General features: G+C 44.7%; 1 protein-coding gene across 1 annotated transcript in view; it reads right to left on the bottom strand.

Annotated features, from left to right (window-relative positions):
* Positions 1-2,076: 2,076 nt before the first annotated feature.
* Positions 2,077-18,996, bottom strand: part of LOC112224582 (protein kinase C epsilon type) — a 163,115-nt gene continuing 146,195 nt past the window's right edge. The window contains exons 12-15 of the mRNA XM_042306204.1: positions 15,742-15,880; positions 11,009-11,197; positions 9,772-9,918; positions 2,077-5,808 (exon numbers count right to left, since the gene is read on the bottom strand). Of these exons, the coding sequence (XP_042162138.1) occupies positions 5,659-5,808; positions 9,772-9,918; positions 11,009-11,197; positions 15,742-15,880 (625 nt within the window). The 3' untranslated portion in view covers positions 2,077-5,658. The remainder of the gene's footprint in view (positions 5,809-9,771; positions 9,919-11,008; positions 11,198-15,741; positions 15,881-18,996) is intronic.

Below are 18,996 nucleotides of genomic sequence, written 5' to 3'. Positions count from 1 at the left end.
GTGGTAATCAAAAAAACAAGGAGGACCAAGGGACTCTTCAAATAATGAAAAATGCCTGCATTTTTATGGCATGTTCAATGGAATAAGATTTTAAAACTCTGACGGGTTTCGGCATAGGCCTCAGTCAGGCTCAAACTACTGTTAAATTGTCATTTAAATCAATATTTTCTTGTATGATTATGGGATAGTATAATTATGAACAAAATATAACTGCTTAAAATGCACTCTTCTCCGCACCATTGTGAGGGGGAGAGGAGGCTGTCAATGTGTTCAATGGGTTCGACACACATCAACTGAACTGTAAATAGCATTGTAGTGATGTACACTACATGAACAAAAGTATGTGGACACCTGCTCGCTGAACAGCTCATTCCAAAATCATGAGCATTGGGCTTTCCACTAGATATTGAAACATTGTTGCAGGTACTCCATTCGGCCACAAGAGCATTAGTGAGGTCGGCCACTTATGTTGGGCGATTAGGCCTGGCTCGCAGTCGGCGTTCCAATTCACCCCAATGGTGTTCGATGGGGTTGAAGTCAGGGCTCTGAGCAGGCCAGTCAAGTTCTTCCACACGGATCTCGACCATTTCTGTATGGACCTCGCTTTGTGCACGGGGGTATTGTCATGCTGAAACAGGAAAGTTGGAAGCACAGAATCCTCTATAATGTGATTGTATGCTGTAGCGTTGATTTCCCTTCAATGGAACGTATAGACCTAACCCAAACCATGAAAAACAGCCCCAGGCAATGAATACTCTTCCACCAAACTTTACAGTTGGCACTATGCATTGAGGCAGGTAGTGTTCTCCTGGCAGCCGCCAAACCCAGATACGTCCGTCAGACTGCCAGATGGTGAAGCGTGATTCATCACTCCAAAGAACACGTTTCTACTGCTGCAGAGTCCAATGGCAGCAAACTTTACATCACTCCAGCCGACGCTTGGCATTGCACATGGTAAATTTAGGATTGTGTGTGGCTGCTCGGCCATGGAAACCCATTTCACAAAGCTCCCGACAAACAGTTATTGTGCTGAAGTTGCTTCCAGAGGCAGTTTGCAACTTGGTAGTGAGTGTTGCAACTGAGGACAGACAATTTTTACGTGCTACGAGCTTCAGCCCTCAGCGGTCCCGATCTATGAGCTTGTGTGGCCTACCACTTTGTGGCTGAGCCATTGTTGCTCCTAAACGTTTCCACTTCACAATAAGAGCACTTACAGTTGACAGGGGCAGCTCTAACAGGGCAGAAAGTTGATGAACTGACTTGTTGGAAAGGTGGCATCCTATAACAGTGCCACGTTGAAAGTCACTGAGCTCTTCAGTAGGGCAATTCTACTGCCAATGTTTGTGTATGGAGATTGCATGGCTGTGTGCTCGATTTTATATGTCTGTCAGGTTTAGCTCAAATAGCCAAATCCACTAATTTGAAGGGGTGTCCAAATGCTTTTGTATATATAGTGTATATCTGTACCCTAATAGGGTGATTATGATTATTGTAGCTATGGTGATTTTGGGTGAATTATCACCTGTGAGACATCGATCAGAGATAGAGCACTAACTGAGTAGCTGAACTGTGTTTGACTTTAACAGTTGCTGTACATTGTCATTGATAACAATAACAGCAATGTCAAAGTTATGGCCCAGTAGTCTAACACTGGTGTTTATAGTCCATAATGTGTGATAATAGGTATCTTCTGTTGTTTTTTCCCTCTAGATATTGTCTAGATATTTTATCAGTTTCCATGACACTAGCAGGGAATGCAATGTTTGCTTTGAATGGGAAGAATACCCAAATGCGGAACATCAGGCAATGATTAATTGCACATCGTGGTACCATTTTAGCAGTGCATATCTCAGAGTACATTCCAACAGTGGTCAGTTATGGACACTGGACAGTACTCTATATGCATTCAACCCTGGCACTGTAAACAGTGTTGCATAGAGAGATTTTTTAAAAACCTTTATTTTAGCAGGGAATCCCATTGAAACCAAGGTCTCTTTTGCAAGGGAGCCTTGCATACATACAGTAAATATTGATTAACACTGAACAGAAATTAGCCCAAAAACAAGCAAACCACTATTTGTTTTGACATCATCATATTTAATAGGTTCCAAAAACAAACAATACACATTCACATCCTTTAGAATACAGTACATTTGGCACACAGCAAAATGCTTACAATGACATAACACTAATAAATGGCAAAGGAATTCAAAATAAAACATCAGTCAGGTGACAAATTGTACATATAAAGCTTCACAATACAGAAACCGAAAATTAAATCCGGTTACCCAGACCCAGAAATAAGCCTTGTCCTGGTTTAAAAAGCAATTTCAATAGATATTCTTTATTGAACATGCTTTTTAGTCCAGAAGTAGTCTTAATTTGGGTCCGGGAAACCAATCCTAAATATAGAGGTACATACAGTAATATAATTCATATGTCTGTATGTTTTATTCTACTGTATGTAAAAAAATACATAATACTCAGCCAGACATATTTTTACACACAATTTAAGAGGTACTTCTCCAGCCATGTACAGTATATTATACTTATTGAGCGTTACTGGTTCAATGACTTTACAACAGACCAAATGGGTTTCCTATGTGCTGTTCTTTTCTTCTTCCTATTACAGACAGTTTAAAAAGTCAAAATAAAAGAAGGAGGATGGACAATTGGAGTTAGCATTTGGCATGGAGGATTTTGGACCTGCAGGGCCACCCTAGGACAGGGATCCGTCATCTTACAAAACACAAACATAAGAGGCCTAACATCGAGAAGCACAGACAAAACAGAGAGACTGTAAACCAAAGAGACAGGTAAATTAAATTAAAGGACACGATACAGACAGAGAGAAGAGGGTAGATATGAGCTATACGAGGGGAGACAAGTACTGTAACAGTTACATCCTAAAAAACTGGCATAAGGAAACAGCATTGTGCCAGCCTGAATGGTGACGTCTGTCAAATGTCCTCTTCACCTTCAGATCCTTTAACACGGTTCTCATGTTGCTATGCACTAACTGGGTAACAGAGGGGGATCATGTGATCCATTGACACAGGTTCCTACGTGTCAAATGCATGGGCGCTTTAGGTGTATGAAAGGCCTACATGCAGTGGTGTGTGTGCTGGGGGGGCGTTAAGCATTTTCAGGATCTAGTATGAGAGGCATGTTTAAAGCCTTTTAAATACTGCTTGATCAGTATTGCGTTGACAGTTGACGCCATGATACTGTCCACTATTACTACTGTTACTACTGTTACTACCACTGTTGCTACAGTTACTCCTGCTCCCCATACCATAACTGCTACTGCTAGTAGAGCTAGCACTATTATACATGCTACTAATAATACTACATCTACACTACTAAAACTACTACTACAATAACAAATGCTACGGCTCCTTCTACAGTACTGCTACTTTCACTACCACAGTGCCACCCCTGCCTCTTCAATTGCAAATAGTCCTACTACTATCACTCCAAATTTCAAACGTTACTTTAAAGTTTCTACTCCAAAATGGAATGTACTACTTGCAGTATTGAAACAAAGCAACATGGTTATTGATAGAATTTGAGAGTAGATTGGACTTTACCTTGATTTGGTGTAGGCCTGCAATAAACCATATACTGGTCAGAGAGTTATTAGGCATGAGTGCATTAAGAAGGTCAATGGTTTCCATAAAATGAATTAATCCAATAGCTTTGCTACCTTTGGTTACATTGATGTTTTAAAGAGATATGCTATAGGAAATGTTGACCTTTTCAAAGAGAGTTAAGGAGAGAGGGCAGGGAAAGGGGTGGTGGGGTGGTTTGATGGAGCATTCTGAAGGAAGCACATAGACATGGCTCTCAGCTGAGTTGAGGACAGGCAAATGAAAACAGCCATGCATATATATGTAAAAACCAAACAGAACAACAGCAAAGAGTCAGCGGAGGGAAGAACAGTGAAGACACCCGGCAAGAAAGAAAAGGAAAGCAAAAACAGACAGAAACATACACAGAATATTGCACATGGACATTGTAACGTTTTCATATTCTAATAATACACAATAATATCATATGCATGACCATGCAAAGGATGATACCTCTATTTCTCCAAGAAGTCCACAGGCTTCTATATACAAGGTGGTCTGTACAGAGGGAAAGACACGGCTATCTGGTGATGCCTTCACCCACATGATTGTGAGTCTTGTTGCATAGCAGGGAAATCCAGGATTTCAAACTCTGAGCAACAAGACAATCCAGTAAAATCACGACAAATCAAACATAATGAAATAAAACACACAATGAAATAAAACCGACCCAATGAAATGTAAAAAGCTTCAAAAGGGCCATTCTCATGAACCCACTGCCTATATCGCACACTCAAAAACAAACTCGCACAAACTACTATCTCGCAGTATACTAACAGACACACACACACACGTGCACGCAAACAGATGCGATACATTCAGTTGTATCCCCACGATCACTCATGCATACAAGCACATTCTTCCACATTGAAACCCATGGCATTCATTTGGAATATATGAATCTAGACTACCATAACACTGTGGGCATATCTACAATACGTAACTGGTTCGCAGTTACACACAAAAGGCATTTGATGTACTATACATGGACTCATTCTAATTCTGCCGTTGTTTTGATCGTGAGGAAACTTTGAAACAGTATCAATAGTTACAGGCTTCTCTTTTTTATTGATACTGTGAACCAATCGCTTTTTTATATAGCTTTTTTAAATACAATCATTGGTTCTAAGGATTTGGTTTTTCGCATTCAAACACGACAGAGGAGATTCTAGTACATCGAGAGACTTAAAGGACAGCTTGAGAAATTACAGATTAATATAATAATATCATTGTTTCAGTGTCATATACTCACTGAGGAACTAGGATATTTGTCGAAACAGTTGAAAGTATGACCTATCGTACGAAGACCTTGTCGAACAAGACCCCTACCCAAAGCACACATAACCCCTGACCTTTTAATCCTTATATACACATAAAGTTGACACCGTCACACAAACATTCCCTGTTCATTTCATAGTCCACTGGAAAGGGCCTTGTGACATAATCTGGGGCAGGACTGTGAGGAGCTTTCATCACTGTTATCAGCCCGGGCCAAGGGCCAGGCTATATTCAGTCTCAGGAGGCCAATCCATTGGCCACCCACCACCACAATGAGTTTTTTTTTTTACCGCTCTGATTGGATCAGGAGTGATCTGGACCAGCCAATAGGAACTTGATAATAAAGCAGATGGGCTTCCTATATGACCTACTCTCAAATTACATCGATTTTTAACATAAAAAACATGCACTGATGGACAGACAGAAAAATATACTGGTACAGCGCTGTAGATGATCAGGTTTATGTTTTGGAGTTGTTACTAATCAGAGGCCCTAATGGCCGGAGTGTTGTATGAGTGCGTGAATGTAATAATTTACTCTGTGTGTATTGTACAGTATATTTCTGGATGTCTGTATGTGAGAATATATGTATGTGTGTGTGTGTGTTCGTGAATGCGAGTGTGTATGTCAGTGTTTCTGCATATACATGTATGTGTGTCTATACATGCATGCGTGTGTGTTGGTGTGCGTGCATAAACACAAAGATGAGGCAGACAGCATCTGTATGTGTGTGTGTGTGTGTGTGCAGGCCTTAGGACAGAGTCTCCTCCCCTCCAAAGTAGGAGAAACCCTTGAACTCATCTTGGTTAATCTGCTTAATAATGGCGTCTTCTACAGGGGTGAGGACAGGCTCCTCGCGAGTGAAGTCCTGGTCAAAGTTGTTCACGTCCCTTTTGGTTTTCTGTACAGGAGCAGAAAGGAAGGGAAGCAGGAGGGATAGTAAGGAAAAACAGGATGATGACTTCCAAATTAGATCTCTGAAAACATTTCTAAAGACAGTCATAGTGTTATTACTAGTGAATTAGTGTCACACGTGGATTGATTGTTGTTTGTGTTTCCTTGATAAAGTCATTATAAAGCAAGGCTGATTGACATAATAGACATGGATGGAGTAATCACAGAACCTTTCTTTCATGCCCCCAGTTCTCTCATTTACGTTGTGTGATTGTTGAGGTGCTCGTCGCCCCCTCTCTGTGTACATAGGAACAGGACGGACCCTTCCCCTCACACCCCTTCAGGCATTTCATACCAACTCATACCCAGCCCATTCCGCAGCTCTCTATCTTTACACTATACACACACAGGAATACTGATGCTTGGATACAGATGTAGGATCGTAACTTAAGTCAGTTTTCTACAGCAGGAAAATATTCCTGCAGCCACAGGAAATTTGAATTTGTCACGACTTCCGCCGAAGTCGGCTCCTCTCCTTGTTCGGGCGGCGTTCGGCGATCAACGTCACCAGCTTTCTAGCCATCGCCGCTCCATTTCTCATATATCCATTTGTTTAGTCTTGTTTCATACACATGGTTTTCATTCCATAATCACACTGCATGTATTTAGTCCTCTGTTCCCCTCCATGTCTTTGTGTGTAATTGTTTATTGTTAATGGTGTATGTTCACGCGCTATACTTTTGTATTCATGTTCCGTGTTTTTTGGGCACTTAGATGTCATGTTGTGCCTATTTTTTGACCTGAATAAAGGTGCACCTGTTTACTCTATTCTCCTCTCCTGCACCTGACTTCGCCTCCCTTACACAGCCTTAACAGAATTACACACCTACTATGGAGTCAGCAGGAGCAGGTACCCCGGTTAGAGGAGTCGAGGAGCGCGTCCAGGAACATTCGGCTATGTTACAACATCTTTGTGCCATGATGGATCACGTTGTCCAGACCATGGACCGCTGGGAGAGACAGGAAGTCTCTCCAGTGCCTCGACCAGCGCAGCCGGGGTTGCCTCTACCCGTCCCATCCGGAGCCAGTCCCAGTGGGATACGTCTCTCCCTTCCCAGGGAGTAAGATGGAACAGCCACACAGTGCCAGGGATTCCTATTACAACTGGACCTTTGCCTGGCCACTGTGCACCCAGCTCCCTCGGGAAGGGAGAGAGTGTCTGCCCTCGTCTCATGCCTCTCAGGGAGAGCTCTGGAGTGGGCAAACGCCGTGTGGGGAGAAGATGACGCGACGTTGGACCACTTCGAGAAGTTCACCCGTTGCTTCCGGGCCGTCTTCGACCATCCGCCTGAAGGGAGAGCAGCGGGAGAACGGCTCTTCCATTTGAGGCAGGGCACGAGGAGCGCCCAGGAATTCGCCTTGGAATTCCGGACCTTGGCCGGACCTTGGCCTGCGAGAGGGCGCCCGACATGAGCTGGCCAGCAGGGATGCCACCATCTCCTTCGACCAACTGGTGGATTTGTCCATTCGGTTGGATAACCTGCTGGTCAACCGCGGACGTCCAGAGGGTTAGCTCATCATAACCCCATTATTTCCTGGCAACAGAGGACTCTCACGGGGTGGTCGCGAGAGTGCTTGAGGAGGTGTGTAGGGGTTTCTGTTGGTGCTCCCATTGTGGAAAGTCCAGACCAGGTCTCCGCCATGTGCATCCTCCCAGAATATGCTAATTTGGCTCTCACCTTCTGTAAATAGAAGGCGACTCAATTATTACCACATCGACGGGGGGATTGTGCGATAAATCTCCTGGCAGACGCTGCGCTTCCCAGGAGTCACGTGTATCCCCTGTCGCAAGCGGAGACGGTGGCTATGGGGACTTATTTCTCAGAATCCCTGCGTCAGGGGTACATTCGGTCCTCCACTTCACCCGCCTCCTCGAGTTTCTTTTTTGTGAAGAAGAAGGATGGAGGTTTACACCCGTGCATTGATTATCGAGGTCTCAATCAAATCACGGTGAGGTACAGTTACCCGCTACCTCTTATCGCCACGGCGATTGAGTCAATGCACGGGGTGAACTTCTTCACAAAAACTGGATCTCAGGAGGGCGTATAACCTGGTGCGTATCCGGGAGGGAGACGAGTGGAAGACAGTGTTTAGTACCACCTGAGGGCATTATGAGTACTTAGTCATGCCTTATGGGTTGATGAATGCTCCATCAGTTTTCCAATCCTTTGTAGATGGGATTTTCAGGGACGTGCACGGGCAAGGTGTAATGGTGTACATCGATGACATCCTGATATACTCAGCTACACGCGCCAGAGGTAAGCTACACCCCTTACCCGTTCCACAACGACCGTGGTCACACTTGTCTGTGGATTTTTTTTACCGATCTACCTCTTTCACAGGGAAACACTACGATCCTGGTCGTTGTGGATAATTTCTCTAAGTCCTGTCGTCTCCTCCCTCTGCACGGTCTTCCTATGGCCCTACAGACTGCGGAAGCCCTGTTTAATCACGTCTTCCGGCACTACGGGGTGCCTGAGGATATAGTGTCTGATCGGGGTCCCCAGTTCACGTTGAGAGTTTGGAAGGCGTTCATGGAACGTCTGGGGGTCTCGATCAGCCTTGCCTCGGGTTTTCACCACGAGAGTAACGGGCAGGTAGAGAGAGTCAACCAGGAGGTGGGCAGGTTTCTGCGGTCCTATTGCCAGGACCGCCCGGGGGAGCGGGCAGCTTTCGTGCCCTGGGCCGAGATGGCACAGAACTCACTTCGCCACTCCTCCACTAACCTCTCACCCTTTCAATGCGTATTGGGGTACCATTCGGTTCTGGCGCCGTGGCATCAGGGTCAGACCGAGGCTCCTGCAGTGGACGACTGGTTCAGGCGGGCGGAGGAGACATGGGAGGCCGCCCATGTTCACCTCCAGCGAGCCGCGTTTCCTCGAAGACCAGCGCGGACCGTCACCGCAGTGACACCCCGGTGAACCGGGTCTGGCTCTCGACCCGAAATAAACGGGAATAAAAGTGTGCCTGTTTACTCTACTCTGCTCTCCTGCACCTGAATTCGCCTCCCTTACACAGCCTTAACAGAATTATTGTGTGGATTACAATTAATAGAAATTTTTGTAGCGATCAAAAACCCCCATCTTAAGCGTAATTCAAGTCTGAAATTTCAAAGTGGAAATTACTAACTACAGAAGCCTTTTAAACCTCAAATACACTACAAGTAAAAAATGTCCTGCATTGCAGGAAAGTTCTGCTGCAACAAGGTGATCAAATTAAGATCCTATATGGGGTCAATTTCACGCCATGTATTGAATTCAAAATAAAATGAATTGTGAACATGAAAAAGTATGTTTTTTTGAGGACGGGTGAAATAATGGATGTTGAAATCAAAAACCAAACAATTGAAAGCAAAATGTATAGGATTGTAAACAAAAATAAGACATCAATAGCAATCATACAACGGGCATGACAAAACATGTATTTTACTGCTCTAATTACGTTGGTAACCAGTTTATAATAGCAATAAGGCACCAAAGGCGTTTGTGGTATATGGCCAATATACCATGGCTAAGGGCTGCATGCAGGCACTCTGCTTTGCTTCGTGCATAAAAAACAGCCCTTAGCTGTGGTATATTGGCCATATACCACACCCCCTTGTGCGTTATTGCTTAAGTATACAGTTGAATAAGCATAATAGAGGATAAATACATACAAGTCTATGACTTATTTCCATGTTGAAGGTTAGAGGTTAATAATGGTGAGGGAGGAACAGTAAGGGCCCTAAAACATACAGTACGGTATGTTCCCTAATAGTTCAGACACACTCCATGGTGAAGTTTACCCTAGGTGCAGATCTAGAATCAGCTTCCCCTCCTCCAATCCTAACCTTAAAATGCTAAACTGACCCAAGATCAGCGTTTACAGGCAACTTCACCCTACATGGTCTGAGCTATAAGTGCTAACTCACAATGCGAGGTTTGAAGGGTGGTTTGACCCTCTTCTGCTCCAGCAGAACCCAGTCGATCTCCTTGAAGAAGGGATGAACCTTGATGGCCTCCTCCAAACCCTGGGTGATCACACAGCCCAGACGCTTGTTTGGACTCTTCGTCATGAACTACAGGACAGGGAAACAGGCAGATGGATAAAGGGGGAAGGGAAATAAAGGTACTTTACTTAATCCTCTTGGCCGCCTTAGGAACATGGGGCAAGGATGTGAATGTTAGGAAGAGAGAAATAGAGGTGAAAGAGCAAGAGTGAGGGGTTCAGACGGTCAAGTGGTGCTGAGTGGTCTTAGTGATCTGCTCTGTGGTCATCGTTAAGAGACCAGTGGTCATTTGAAGAATCTAGTGGTCAGATATGACCTTTAGGACCTCTGGGCCGGGTAATGTGACCAAAGTACCAGTGAGACTGATCACAGAGTAACACGTGCCGGTCCAAGGCAAGCACGCCTGCTTTCCCACAAGGCTTTGCAAACAGGCAGGGGACGGCCAAAGTAAACGCATGACTTGTGATGGAAAAAAGATCACACAGGAACTTGGGACACACACACAAACTAACACACTCACAGGAATATTCTGCAACACTAAAACACAAATATAGAATTACACAATGTCCATACACACCACCAAACAGGACACAAACGAAAAAGCACGTAATTCACATCCACACACAAGCACAGGACACTAACAAATATTACACACTCCCCCACGCACACAGAAAGCCGGCCGCGTTCTTGGAAGAGGAGGACCCTCTGAATGCTGGGGCGGCTCACCCCTGCCTCCCCGATTGTGCGATTACACAAGCCCCGAAACCACCAGAGAACACAAACACGCTGTTCTTTTCCCACATGAAGTGCAACGTCTCCCAGGCCTCTCTCCCCAGCCCACACAGCACTGCACAGCCACTCTGGCTCTCTGAACTAATTCCACCCAGCCCTGCTCATCCTTGCTCCTCACTCTGCTAATCACTGAACACCACTTTACTACCTCACCAGACACAGGCAGAGAGAGAGAGACAGCAGGAGGAGGAAGAGGAGGAGGAGATGACAATAAGGTAAGGTGTGGGGAGGAAAGGGGGGCTGATAAAGAACAAGTGGAATAACAAGTGGGAAAGATATGAAGAAAGAGGGATAAAAAGGAGAGCAAAGAGGGATGGTTAGAGATACAGGCAGACTAGGACAGGGAGATCAACTGTAGGTTACTGACCGCTTTCAGGATGGAGACTGCCTCCTTGCTTAGCCACACTGGGTAGAGGACATCATCGTGGAGAATGGACTCAAACAGGTCATCCTCATTGTCAGCCTCAAAGGGGGGCTGGCCCGCCATCATCTCGTACATAAGCACCCCCAGAGCCCACCAGTCCACAGAGGGGCCATATTCTAGCTCCTGTAGGATCTAAACACACAGGGGGACAGGAAACAATGTAACACCATCTCATACAAAAGCTCCTTTAGGATCTAAAAAACACAGGGGCACAGGAAACACTAACACCAGCTACACTACAGCAGGATTTACAAGGTAGTAAGGGGGAACAGAATACTTGTGATACCAGCTCATTAGGGATGATATAATGAGAGAATGAGTAGAACAAATGAGTACATGAGTTTGATTGATTGAGTGATTGAGTGATATATTGAGTGATTGATTGAGTAATTTATTGATTGATTAATTTATTGATTGAGTAATTTATTGATTGAGTGAGTAATTTAGTGATTGATTGAGTCATTTAGTGATTGATTTAGTAATTTATTGATTGAGTAATTTATTGATTGACTGAGAAATTTAGTGATTGATTGAGTAATTTATTGATTGATTGAGTAATTTATTGATTGATTGAGTAATTTATTGAGTGATTGAGTGAGTCATTTATTGAGTGATTGAGTGAGCTTTTTTTATGAAAAGGTGAGAGAGAAGCAGAGTAGAGGGTAAAGAGTCGAGTCAATGAAAGAGTACAACATGTGAGAGAGTAACTTATGGAATTGATGGTTGAGTACTGTCAGACTGTCCCAGATAAGTGAGTGGGTGGTAGAGTACTGTCAGAAAATCCCAGATGAATGGGTGGTTTACTGTCAGACTGTCCCAGATGAATGGGTGGTTGAGTACTGTCAGACTGTCCCAGATGAATGGCTGGTTGAGTACTGTCAGACTGTCCCAGATGAATGGGTGGTTGAGTTCTGTCAGACTGTCCCAGATGAATGGGTGGTTGAGTAATGTCAGACTGTCCCAGATGAATGGGTGGTTGAGTACTGTCAGACTGTCCCAGATAAATGGATGTTTTACTGTCAGACTGTCCCAGATGAATGGGTGGTTTACTGTCAGACTGTCCCAGATGAATGGGTGGTTGAGTACTGTCAGACTGTTCCAGATGAATGGGTGGTTGAGTACTGTCAGACTGTCCCAGATGAATGGGTGGTTGAATACTGTCAGACTGTCCCAGATAAGTGAGTGGGTGGTTTATTGTCAGACAATAAATGGGTGGTTTACTGTCAGACTGTCCCAGATGAATGGGTGGTTTACTGTCAGACAATCCCAGATGAATGGGTGGTTTACTGCCAGACTGTCCCAGATGAATGGGTGGTTGAGTACTGTTAGACTGTCCCAGATGAATGGGTGGTTGAGTACTGTCAGACTGTCCCAGATGAATGGTTGGTTGAGTACTGTCAGACTGTCCCAGATGAATGGATGTTTTACTGTCAGACTGTCCCAGATGAATGGGTGGTTTACTGTCAGACTGTCCCAGATGAATGGGTGGTTGAGTACTGTCAGACTGTCGCAGATAAGTGAGTGGGTGGTTTACTGTCAGACAATCCCAGATGAATGGGTGGTTGAGTACTGTCAGACTGTCGCAGATAAGTGAGTGGGTGGTTTACTGTCAGACTGTCTGAGATAAATGGATGTTTTATTGTCAGACTGTCCCAGATGAATGGGTGGTTGAGTACTGTCAGACTGTCCCAGATGAATGGGTGGTTGAATACTGTCAGACTGTCCCAGATGAATGGGTGGGTTACTATCAGACTGTCCCAGATGAATGGGTGGTTGAGTACTGTCAGACTGTCCCAGATGAATGGGTGGTTGAGTACTGTCAGACTGTCACAGATAAGTGAGTGGGTGGTTTACTGTCAGACAATCCCAGATGAATGGGTGGTTTACTGTCAGTCTGTCCCAGATAAATGGATGTTTTACTGTCAGACTGTCCCAGATGAATGGGTGGTTGAGTACTGTCAGACTGTCCCAGATGAATGGGTGGTTGAGTACTGTCAGACTGTCGCAGATAAGTGAGATGTCAGAAATCCCAGGTGAATGGGTGGTTTACTGTCAGACTGTCCCAGATAAATTGATGTTTTACTGTCAGACTGTCCCAGATGAATGGGTGGTTGAGTACTGTCAGACTGTTCCAGATGAATGGGTGGTTGAGTACTGTCAGACTGTCCCAGATGAATGGGTGGTTGAATACTGTCAGACTGTCCCAGATAAGTGAGTGGGTGGTTTATTGTCAGACAATAAATGGGTGGTTTACTGTCAGACTGTCCCAGATGAATGGGTGGTTTACTGTCAGACAATCCCAGATGAATGGGTGGTTTACCCAGACTGTCCCAGATGAATGGGTGGTTGAGTACTGTTAGACTGTCCCAGATGAATGGGTGGTTGAGTACTGTCAGACTGTCCCAGATGAATGGTTGGTTGAGTACTGTCAGACTGTCCCAGATGAATGGATGTTTTACTGTCAGACTGTCCCAGATGAATGGGTGGTTTACTGTCAGACTGTCCCAGATGAATGGGTGGTTGAGTACTGTCAGACTGTCGCAGATAAGTGAGTGGGTGGTTTACTGTCAGACAATCCCAGATGAATGGGTGGTTGAGTACTGTCAGACTGTCGCAGATAAGTGAGTGGGTGGTTTACTGTCAGACTGTCTGAGATAAATGGATGTTTTATTGTCAGACTGTCCCAGATGAATGGGTGGTTGAGTACTGTCAGACTGTCCCAGATGAATGGGTGGTTGAATACTGTCAGACTGTCCCAGATGAATGGGTGGTTTACTGTCAGACTGTCCCAGATGAATGGGTGGTTGAGTACTGTCAGACTGTCCCAGATGAATGGGTGGTTGAGTACTGTCAGACTGTCACAGATAAGTGAGTGGGTGGTTTACTGTCAGACAATCCCAGATGAATGGGTGGTTTACTTCAGTCTGTCCCAGATAAATGGATGTTTTACTGTCAGACTGTCCCAGATGAATGGGTGGTTGAGTACTGTCAGACTGTCCCAGATGAATGGGTGGTTGAGTACTGTCAGACTGTCGCAGATAAGTGAGTGGGTGGTTTACTGTCAGACAATCCCAGGTGAATGGGTGGTTTACTGTCAGACTGTCCCAGATAAATTGATGTTTTACTGTCAGACTGTCCCAGATGAATGGGTGGTTGAGTACTGTCAGACTGTCCCAGATGAATGGGTGGTTGAGTACCGTCAGACTGTCGCAGATAAGTGAGTGGGTGGTTTACTGTCAGACTGTCCCAGATGAATGGGTGGTTGAGCACTGTCAGACTGTCCCAGATGAATGGGTGGTTGAGTACTGTCAGACTATCCCAGATGAATGGGTGGTTTACTGTCAGACTGTCCCAGATGAATGGGTGGTTGAGTACTGTCAGACTGTCCTAGATGAATGGGTGGTTGAGTACTGACTGTCCCAGATGAATGGGTGGTTGAGTACTTTCAGACTTCCCAGATGAATGGGTGGTTTACTGTCAGACTGTCCCAGATGAATGGGTGGTTGAGTACTGTCAGACTGTCTCAGATGAATGGATGTTTTACTGTCAGACTGTCCCAGATGAATGGGTGGTTGAGTACTGTCAGACTGTCGTAGAGATAAGTGAGTGGGTGGTTTACTGTCAGACAATCCCAGATGAATGGGTGGTTTACTGTCAGACTGTCCCAGATGAATGGGTGGTTGAGTACTGTCAGACTGTCCCAGATGAATGGGTGGTTGAGTACTGTCAGACTGTCCCAGATGAATGGGTGGTTGAGTACTGTCAGACTGTCCCAGATGAATGGGTGGTTGAGTACTTTCAGACTGTCCCAGATGAATGGGTGGTTTACTGTCAGACTGTCCCAGATGAATGGGTGGTTGAGTACTGTCAGACTGTCCCAGATAAATGGATGTTTTACTGTCAGACTGTCCCAGATGAATGGGTGGTTTACTGTCAGACTGTCCCAGATGAATGGGTGGTTTACTGTCAGACTGTCCCAGATGAATGGGTGGTTGAGTACTGTCAGACTGTCCCAGATGAATGGGTGGTTGAGTACTGTCAGACTGTCCCAGATGAATGGGTGGTTGAATACTGTCAGACTGTCCCAGATAAGTGAGTGGGTGGTTTACTGTCAGACAATAAATGGGTGGTTTACTGTCAGACTGTCCCAGATGAATGGGTGGTTTACTGTCAGACTGTCCCAGATGAATGGGTGGTTGAGTACTGTCAGACTGTCCCAGATAAATGGATGTTTTACTGTCAGACTGTCCCAGATGAATGGGTGGTTGAGTACTGTCAGACTGTCCCAGATGAATGGGTGGTTGAGTACTGCCAGACTGTCCCAGATGAATGGGTGGTTTACTGACAGACTGTCCCAGATGAATGGGTGGTTTACTGCCAGACTGTCCCAGATGAATTGGTGGTTTACTGCCAGACTGTCCCAGATGAATGGGTGGTTTACTGTCAGACTGTAGAGGGTAGTGGTTAGAGTGTAGAGAATGAAGGGTAGTTAGTAGAGGGTAGTGGGTAGAGGATGAAGGGTAGTGGATGGAGGGTAGTGGGTAGACGATGAAGGGTAGTGGGTGAAGGATGAAGGGTAGTGGGTAGAAGATGAAGGGTAGAGGGTAGAGGATGAAGGGTAGAGGATGAAGGCTAGTGTGTAGAGTGTAGTGGCTAGAAGGAGGGTTGAAGTTTACCTCAGGAGCGATGTAGTCAGGGGTCCCGCAGAAGGTGGTGGTGGTGACTCCGTTGAGGATCCCCTCCTTACACATGCCAAAGTCAGCCAGCTTACAGTGGCCATTTGCATCCAATAGGATGTTATCCAATTTCAGATCTCTGGAGAGATAGACAAAATGAGGTCTGAGAGGTCAGAGTGAAGCAGTTACAGAGGTCAGAGATAGAAGAGTATTAATCTGTCAGAGACAAATGAGACAAAAATAAATAAAAAGTCACTGTGTCATCACATTTATTGGAGATGTATAGATCTGCCACTCTGCCACAAATGAGGGGAGGGGTGGTAGGGTTAGGGGAAAATAATACATTTTTAAAAACTCTGCCACCACTGCTGAAAAAAATACTAGGGGAAACACTGCAATGCCAAATATACTCTCAGTGTTCCTACTCATTGACAGACACAATGCCAAATATACTCTCAGTGTTCATACTCATTGACAGACACAATGCCAAATATACTCTCAGTGTTCCTACTCAGTGAACAGACACAATGCCAAATATACTCTCAGTGTTCCTACTCAGTGAACAAACACAATGCCAAATATACTCTCAGTGTTCCTACTCAGTGAACAGACACAATGCCAAATATACTCTGTGTTCCTACTCAGTGAACAGACACAATGCCAAATATACTCTCAGTGTTCCTACTCAGTGAACAGACACAATGCCAAATATACTCTCAGTGTTCCTACTCAGTGAACAGACACAACACCAAAGGACTTTCTCAGTATGGAGGCCAAAAGCACTGTGAGGAGCTATCTGCACTATGGAGGCTACTCTTGGTTCACAAGTACAGTATGCACACAAACACACACAGAATGTTCCACAGACATAGAGTCGTGTGTCTCTCCATCGCTCCTCTCCTTTATTGTGGGCAGTGAGCGAGAGATGGAGGGTGCTGTTGGAAATGGCAGGAGGGGAGGAACAGGAGAGAAGATAAGAGGTCTGATGAAAGATGCCAGGGAGTGGCATGAAACCAGTCAGGTCAGGGTTTGATGGTTGATTGCTGAAAATATGTCAACATCTTTTAACAGATGCCATTCAGCCCAAGGTGTTTTCACAAAACAGCCTCCACGACCTGGGATTGTGTGTGTGTGTGTGTGTGTGTGAGTGTGAGGCCGTTACACAACTGTTCTGTTTCAGAGAGACCTAAAAAGGACACATCAACAATCCGCATGATTCTCCTTGGGAGTGAAGTGGTAGGTTTAGGTGGGTTCATTCATCCTTATAAAACATTGATTTAGTGCAGGTAATGTTACTATAGAGCAGTGTTACAATTTTTTGTAAGGGGACCACATTGGGTTGATACAATCATTCATAGGTTCGTACAGATCTTGAATTTGTTGTACTTTTTCTTCCAATATTATCAATTATCAATTGAGAGCAAATTCAGAGCAATAGAGCACATGCAATTGATTTGATGTACAGCACAACACAAATATATACACACACATCAAATAGGCTACATCACATGTATAAAACCCATATTAAGGGTTACCTCAGTAGTTGGATGAGTGAAAATGTCCCTTCTGCATCTTGATTGAATTCCTTCTAAATTTATAGTATGTTGTTGCTATCCTTGTGAGGCAATCAAGGTGTGCATTGTTCAGCCTCTTCCTCTGTTTTTGTTTCACAATTTTCAAACACATCGGGCAATGTCTCTTACATCAGTGCTTTCGTCAAGCGCAATACTAAAACACGGTGCCACGGATATGTCATTAATCAGTTGCTTACCGATGTCCTCGCCAATGTCTTCTATGCCCCTTGTTATGGTCGAGTCTGAGAGTTGCAGTCCCTTAATTTGCTTTAAAATAGCTTCCTTGTTTGTGAAATTAGCATACACTATTTCGGGTGAGGCCCAAAACATTTTTGGACAATATCCGCGGCTGTGAAGGCTTTGTTTCTCGCCAGTATCCAAGCAATCTCATATGTTGCCGCAGTCGTTTTCTCTGCAACAGTGCTAGATCTGTCCATCATTTGCTGTTGTCCTTTGAGTTGCGCTATTTGGTTGTTTCTGAGGTTGCTTTGTGGCGGATATGTTTTGTCAAAGTGGGCATGGTGCGACTGGAAATGTTGCTCTAAATTTGCTCGTTTAAAACAATTGACTGCCTTCTGTTCTGGCAAATAAGACAAAGTGAACTAGTCCCATTATGCAGTACAAAAAATACTTGTATGTCCATGTCTCTTGGAACTTTCGGTGTGCTTCTTGAATCGACCGTATCCTTCTCTTAGCCACCGGAGCCACGCTATTTTGGCCTTTCTGTTAGCTACTTTAGCTAGCTGCATTTCCCCGCTGCCATCTTCCTGATTTTCCTGGTTCTCCAGTGGTTGTTTGTTCATAGCTGTCACATTGTTCTCCAGCTCTCCCCCCTCATTTTCATTGTCAATAGATTTACGTTTCTATTTTACAATAAATCGATCCATGGTTACCAGACTGCAAGATTAGCTAGTAGCAAACTTATATGTGTCGGTCGCTGTAGCTGAGCAGTTGCGTACTATTTTGGCAAACGATCTATTGCGGCCTTTCTGTTGCGCTATACAGCTGCGCTATACTGCCATCTATCTGCCGTCCAAGGAACAATATAAATATTCAATGTAGTGATTCAGGCATGCATCAAACACATTGAATTGAAATTGTATCATTGTTATGTATTATGAATGGAAAATAGGAAAATCACAGCGAGCCGCAAATTAAGGGCTCATGAGGCCCAGTGTGCTATGTATGAATATGGCAACTCATCCATGCTGTGAAAATCGGGGATGATGTAATAACATCTGGTATCTGGCGTACATTACAAGAATTCAAAAAGCGTTTGAATACATGCATGCACTCTTACAAGCTCCACATTTTGTGCTAAGCACTCATGTTCCAAAGATGTTCCAGACGTTTCCATCAGGACATCTCCCCCCTCTCTCTCTGCCCCATCCCTATGTCTTTCCATATCTGTCAGCCCACCCTCTTTTTCCATATCCATCAGCCTACCCTCTCTTTCCATATCTGTCAGCCCACCCTCTCTTTCCATATCTGTCAGCCCACCCTCTCTTTCCATATCTGTCAGCCCACCCTCTCTTTCCATATCTGTCAGCCCACCCTCTCTTTCCATATCTGTCAGCCCACCCTCTCTTTCCATATCTGTCAGACCACCCTCACTTTCCATATCTGTCAGCCCACCCTCTCTTTCCATATCTGTCAGCCCACCCTCTCTTTCCATATCTGT

This window comes from Oncorhynchus tshawytscha, linkage group LG25 (genome assembly GCF_018296145.1).
Source record: "Oncorhynchus tshawytscha isolate Ot180627B linkage group LG25, Otsh_v2.0, whole genome shotgun sequence".
Lineage (NCBI taxonomy): Eukaryota > Metazoa > Chordata > Actinopteri > Salmoniformes > Salmonidae > Oncorhynchus > Oncorhynchus tshawytscha.
Note: the sequence above shows the minus strand (reverse complement) of the source record. Positions and strands in the feature narration are given on the sequence as shown.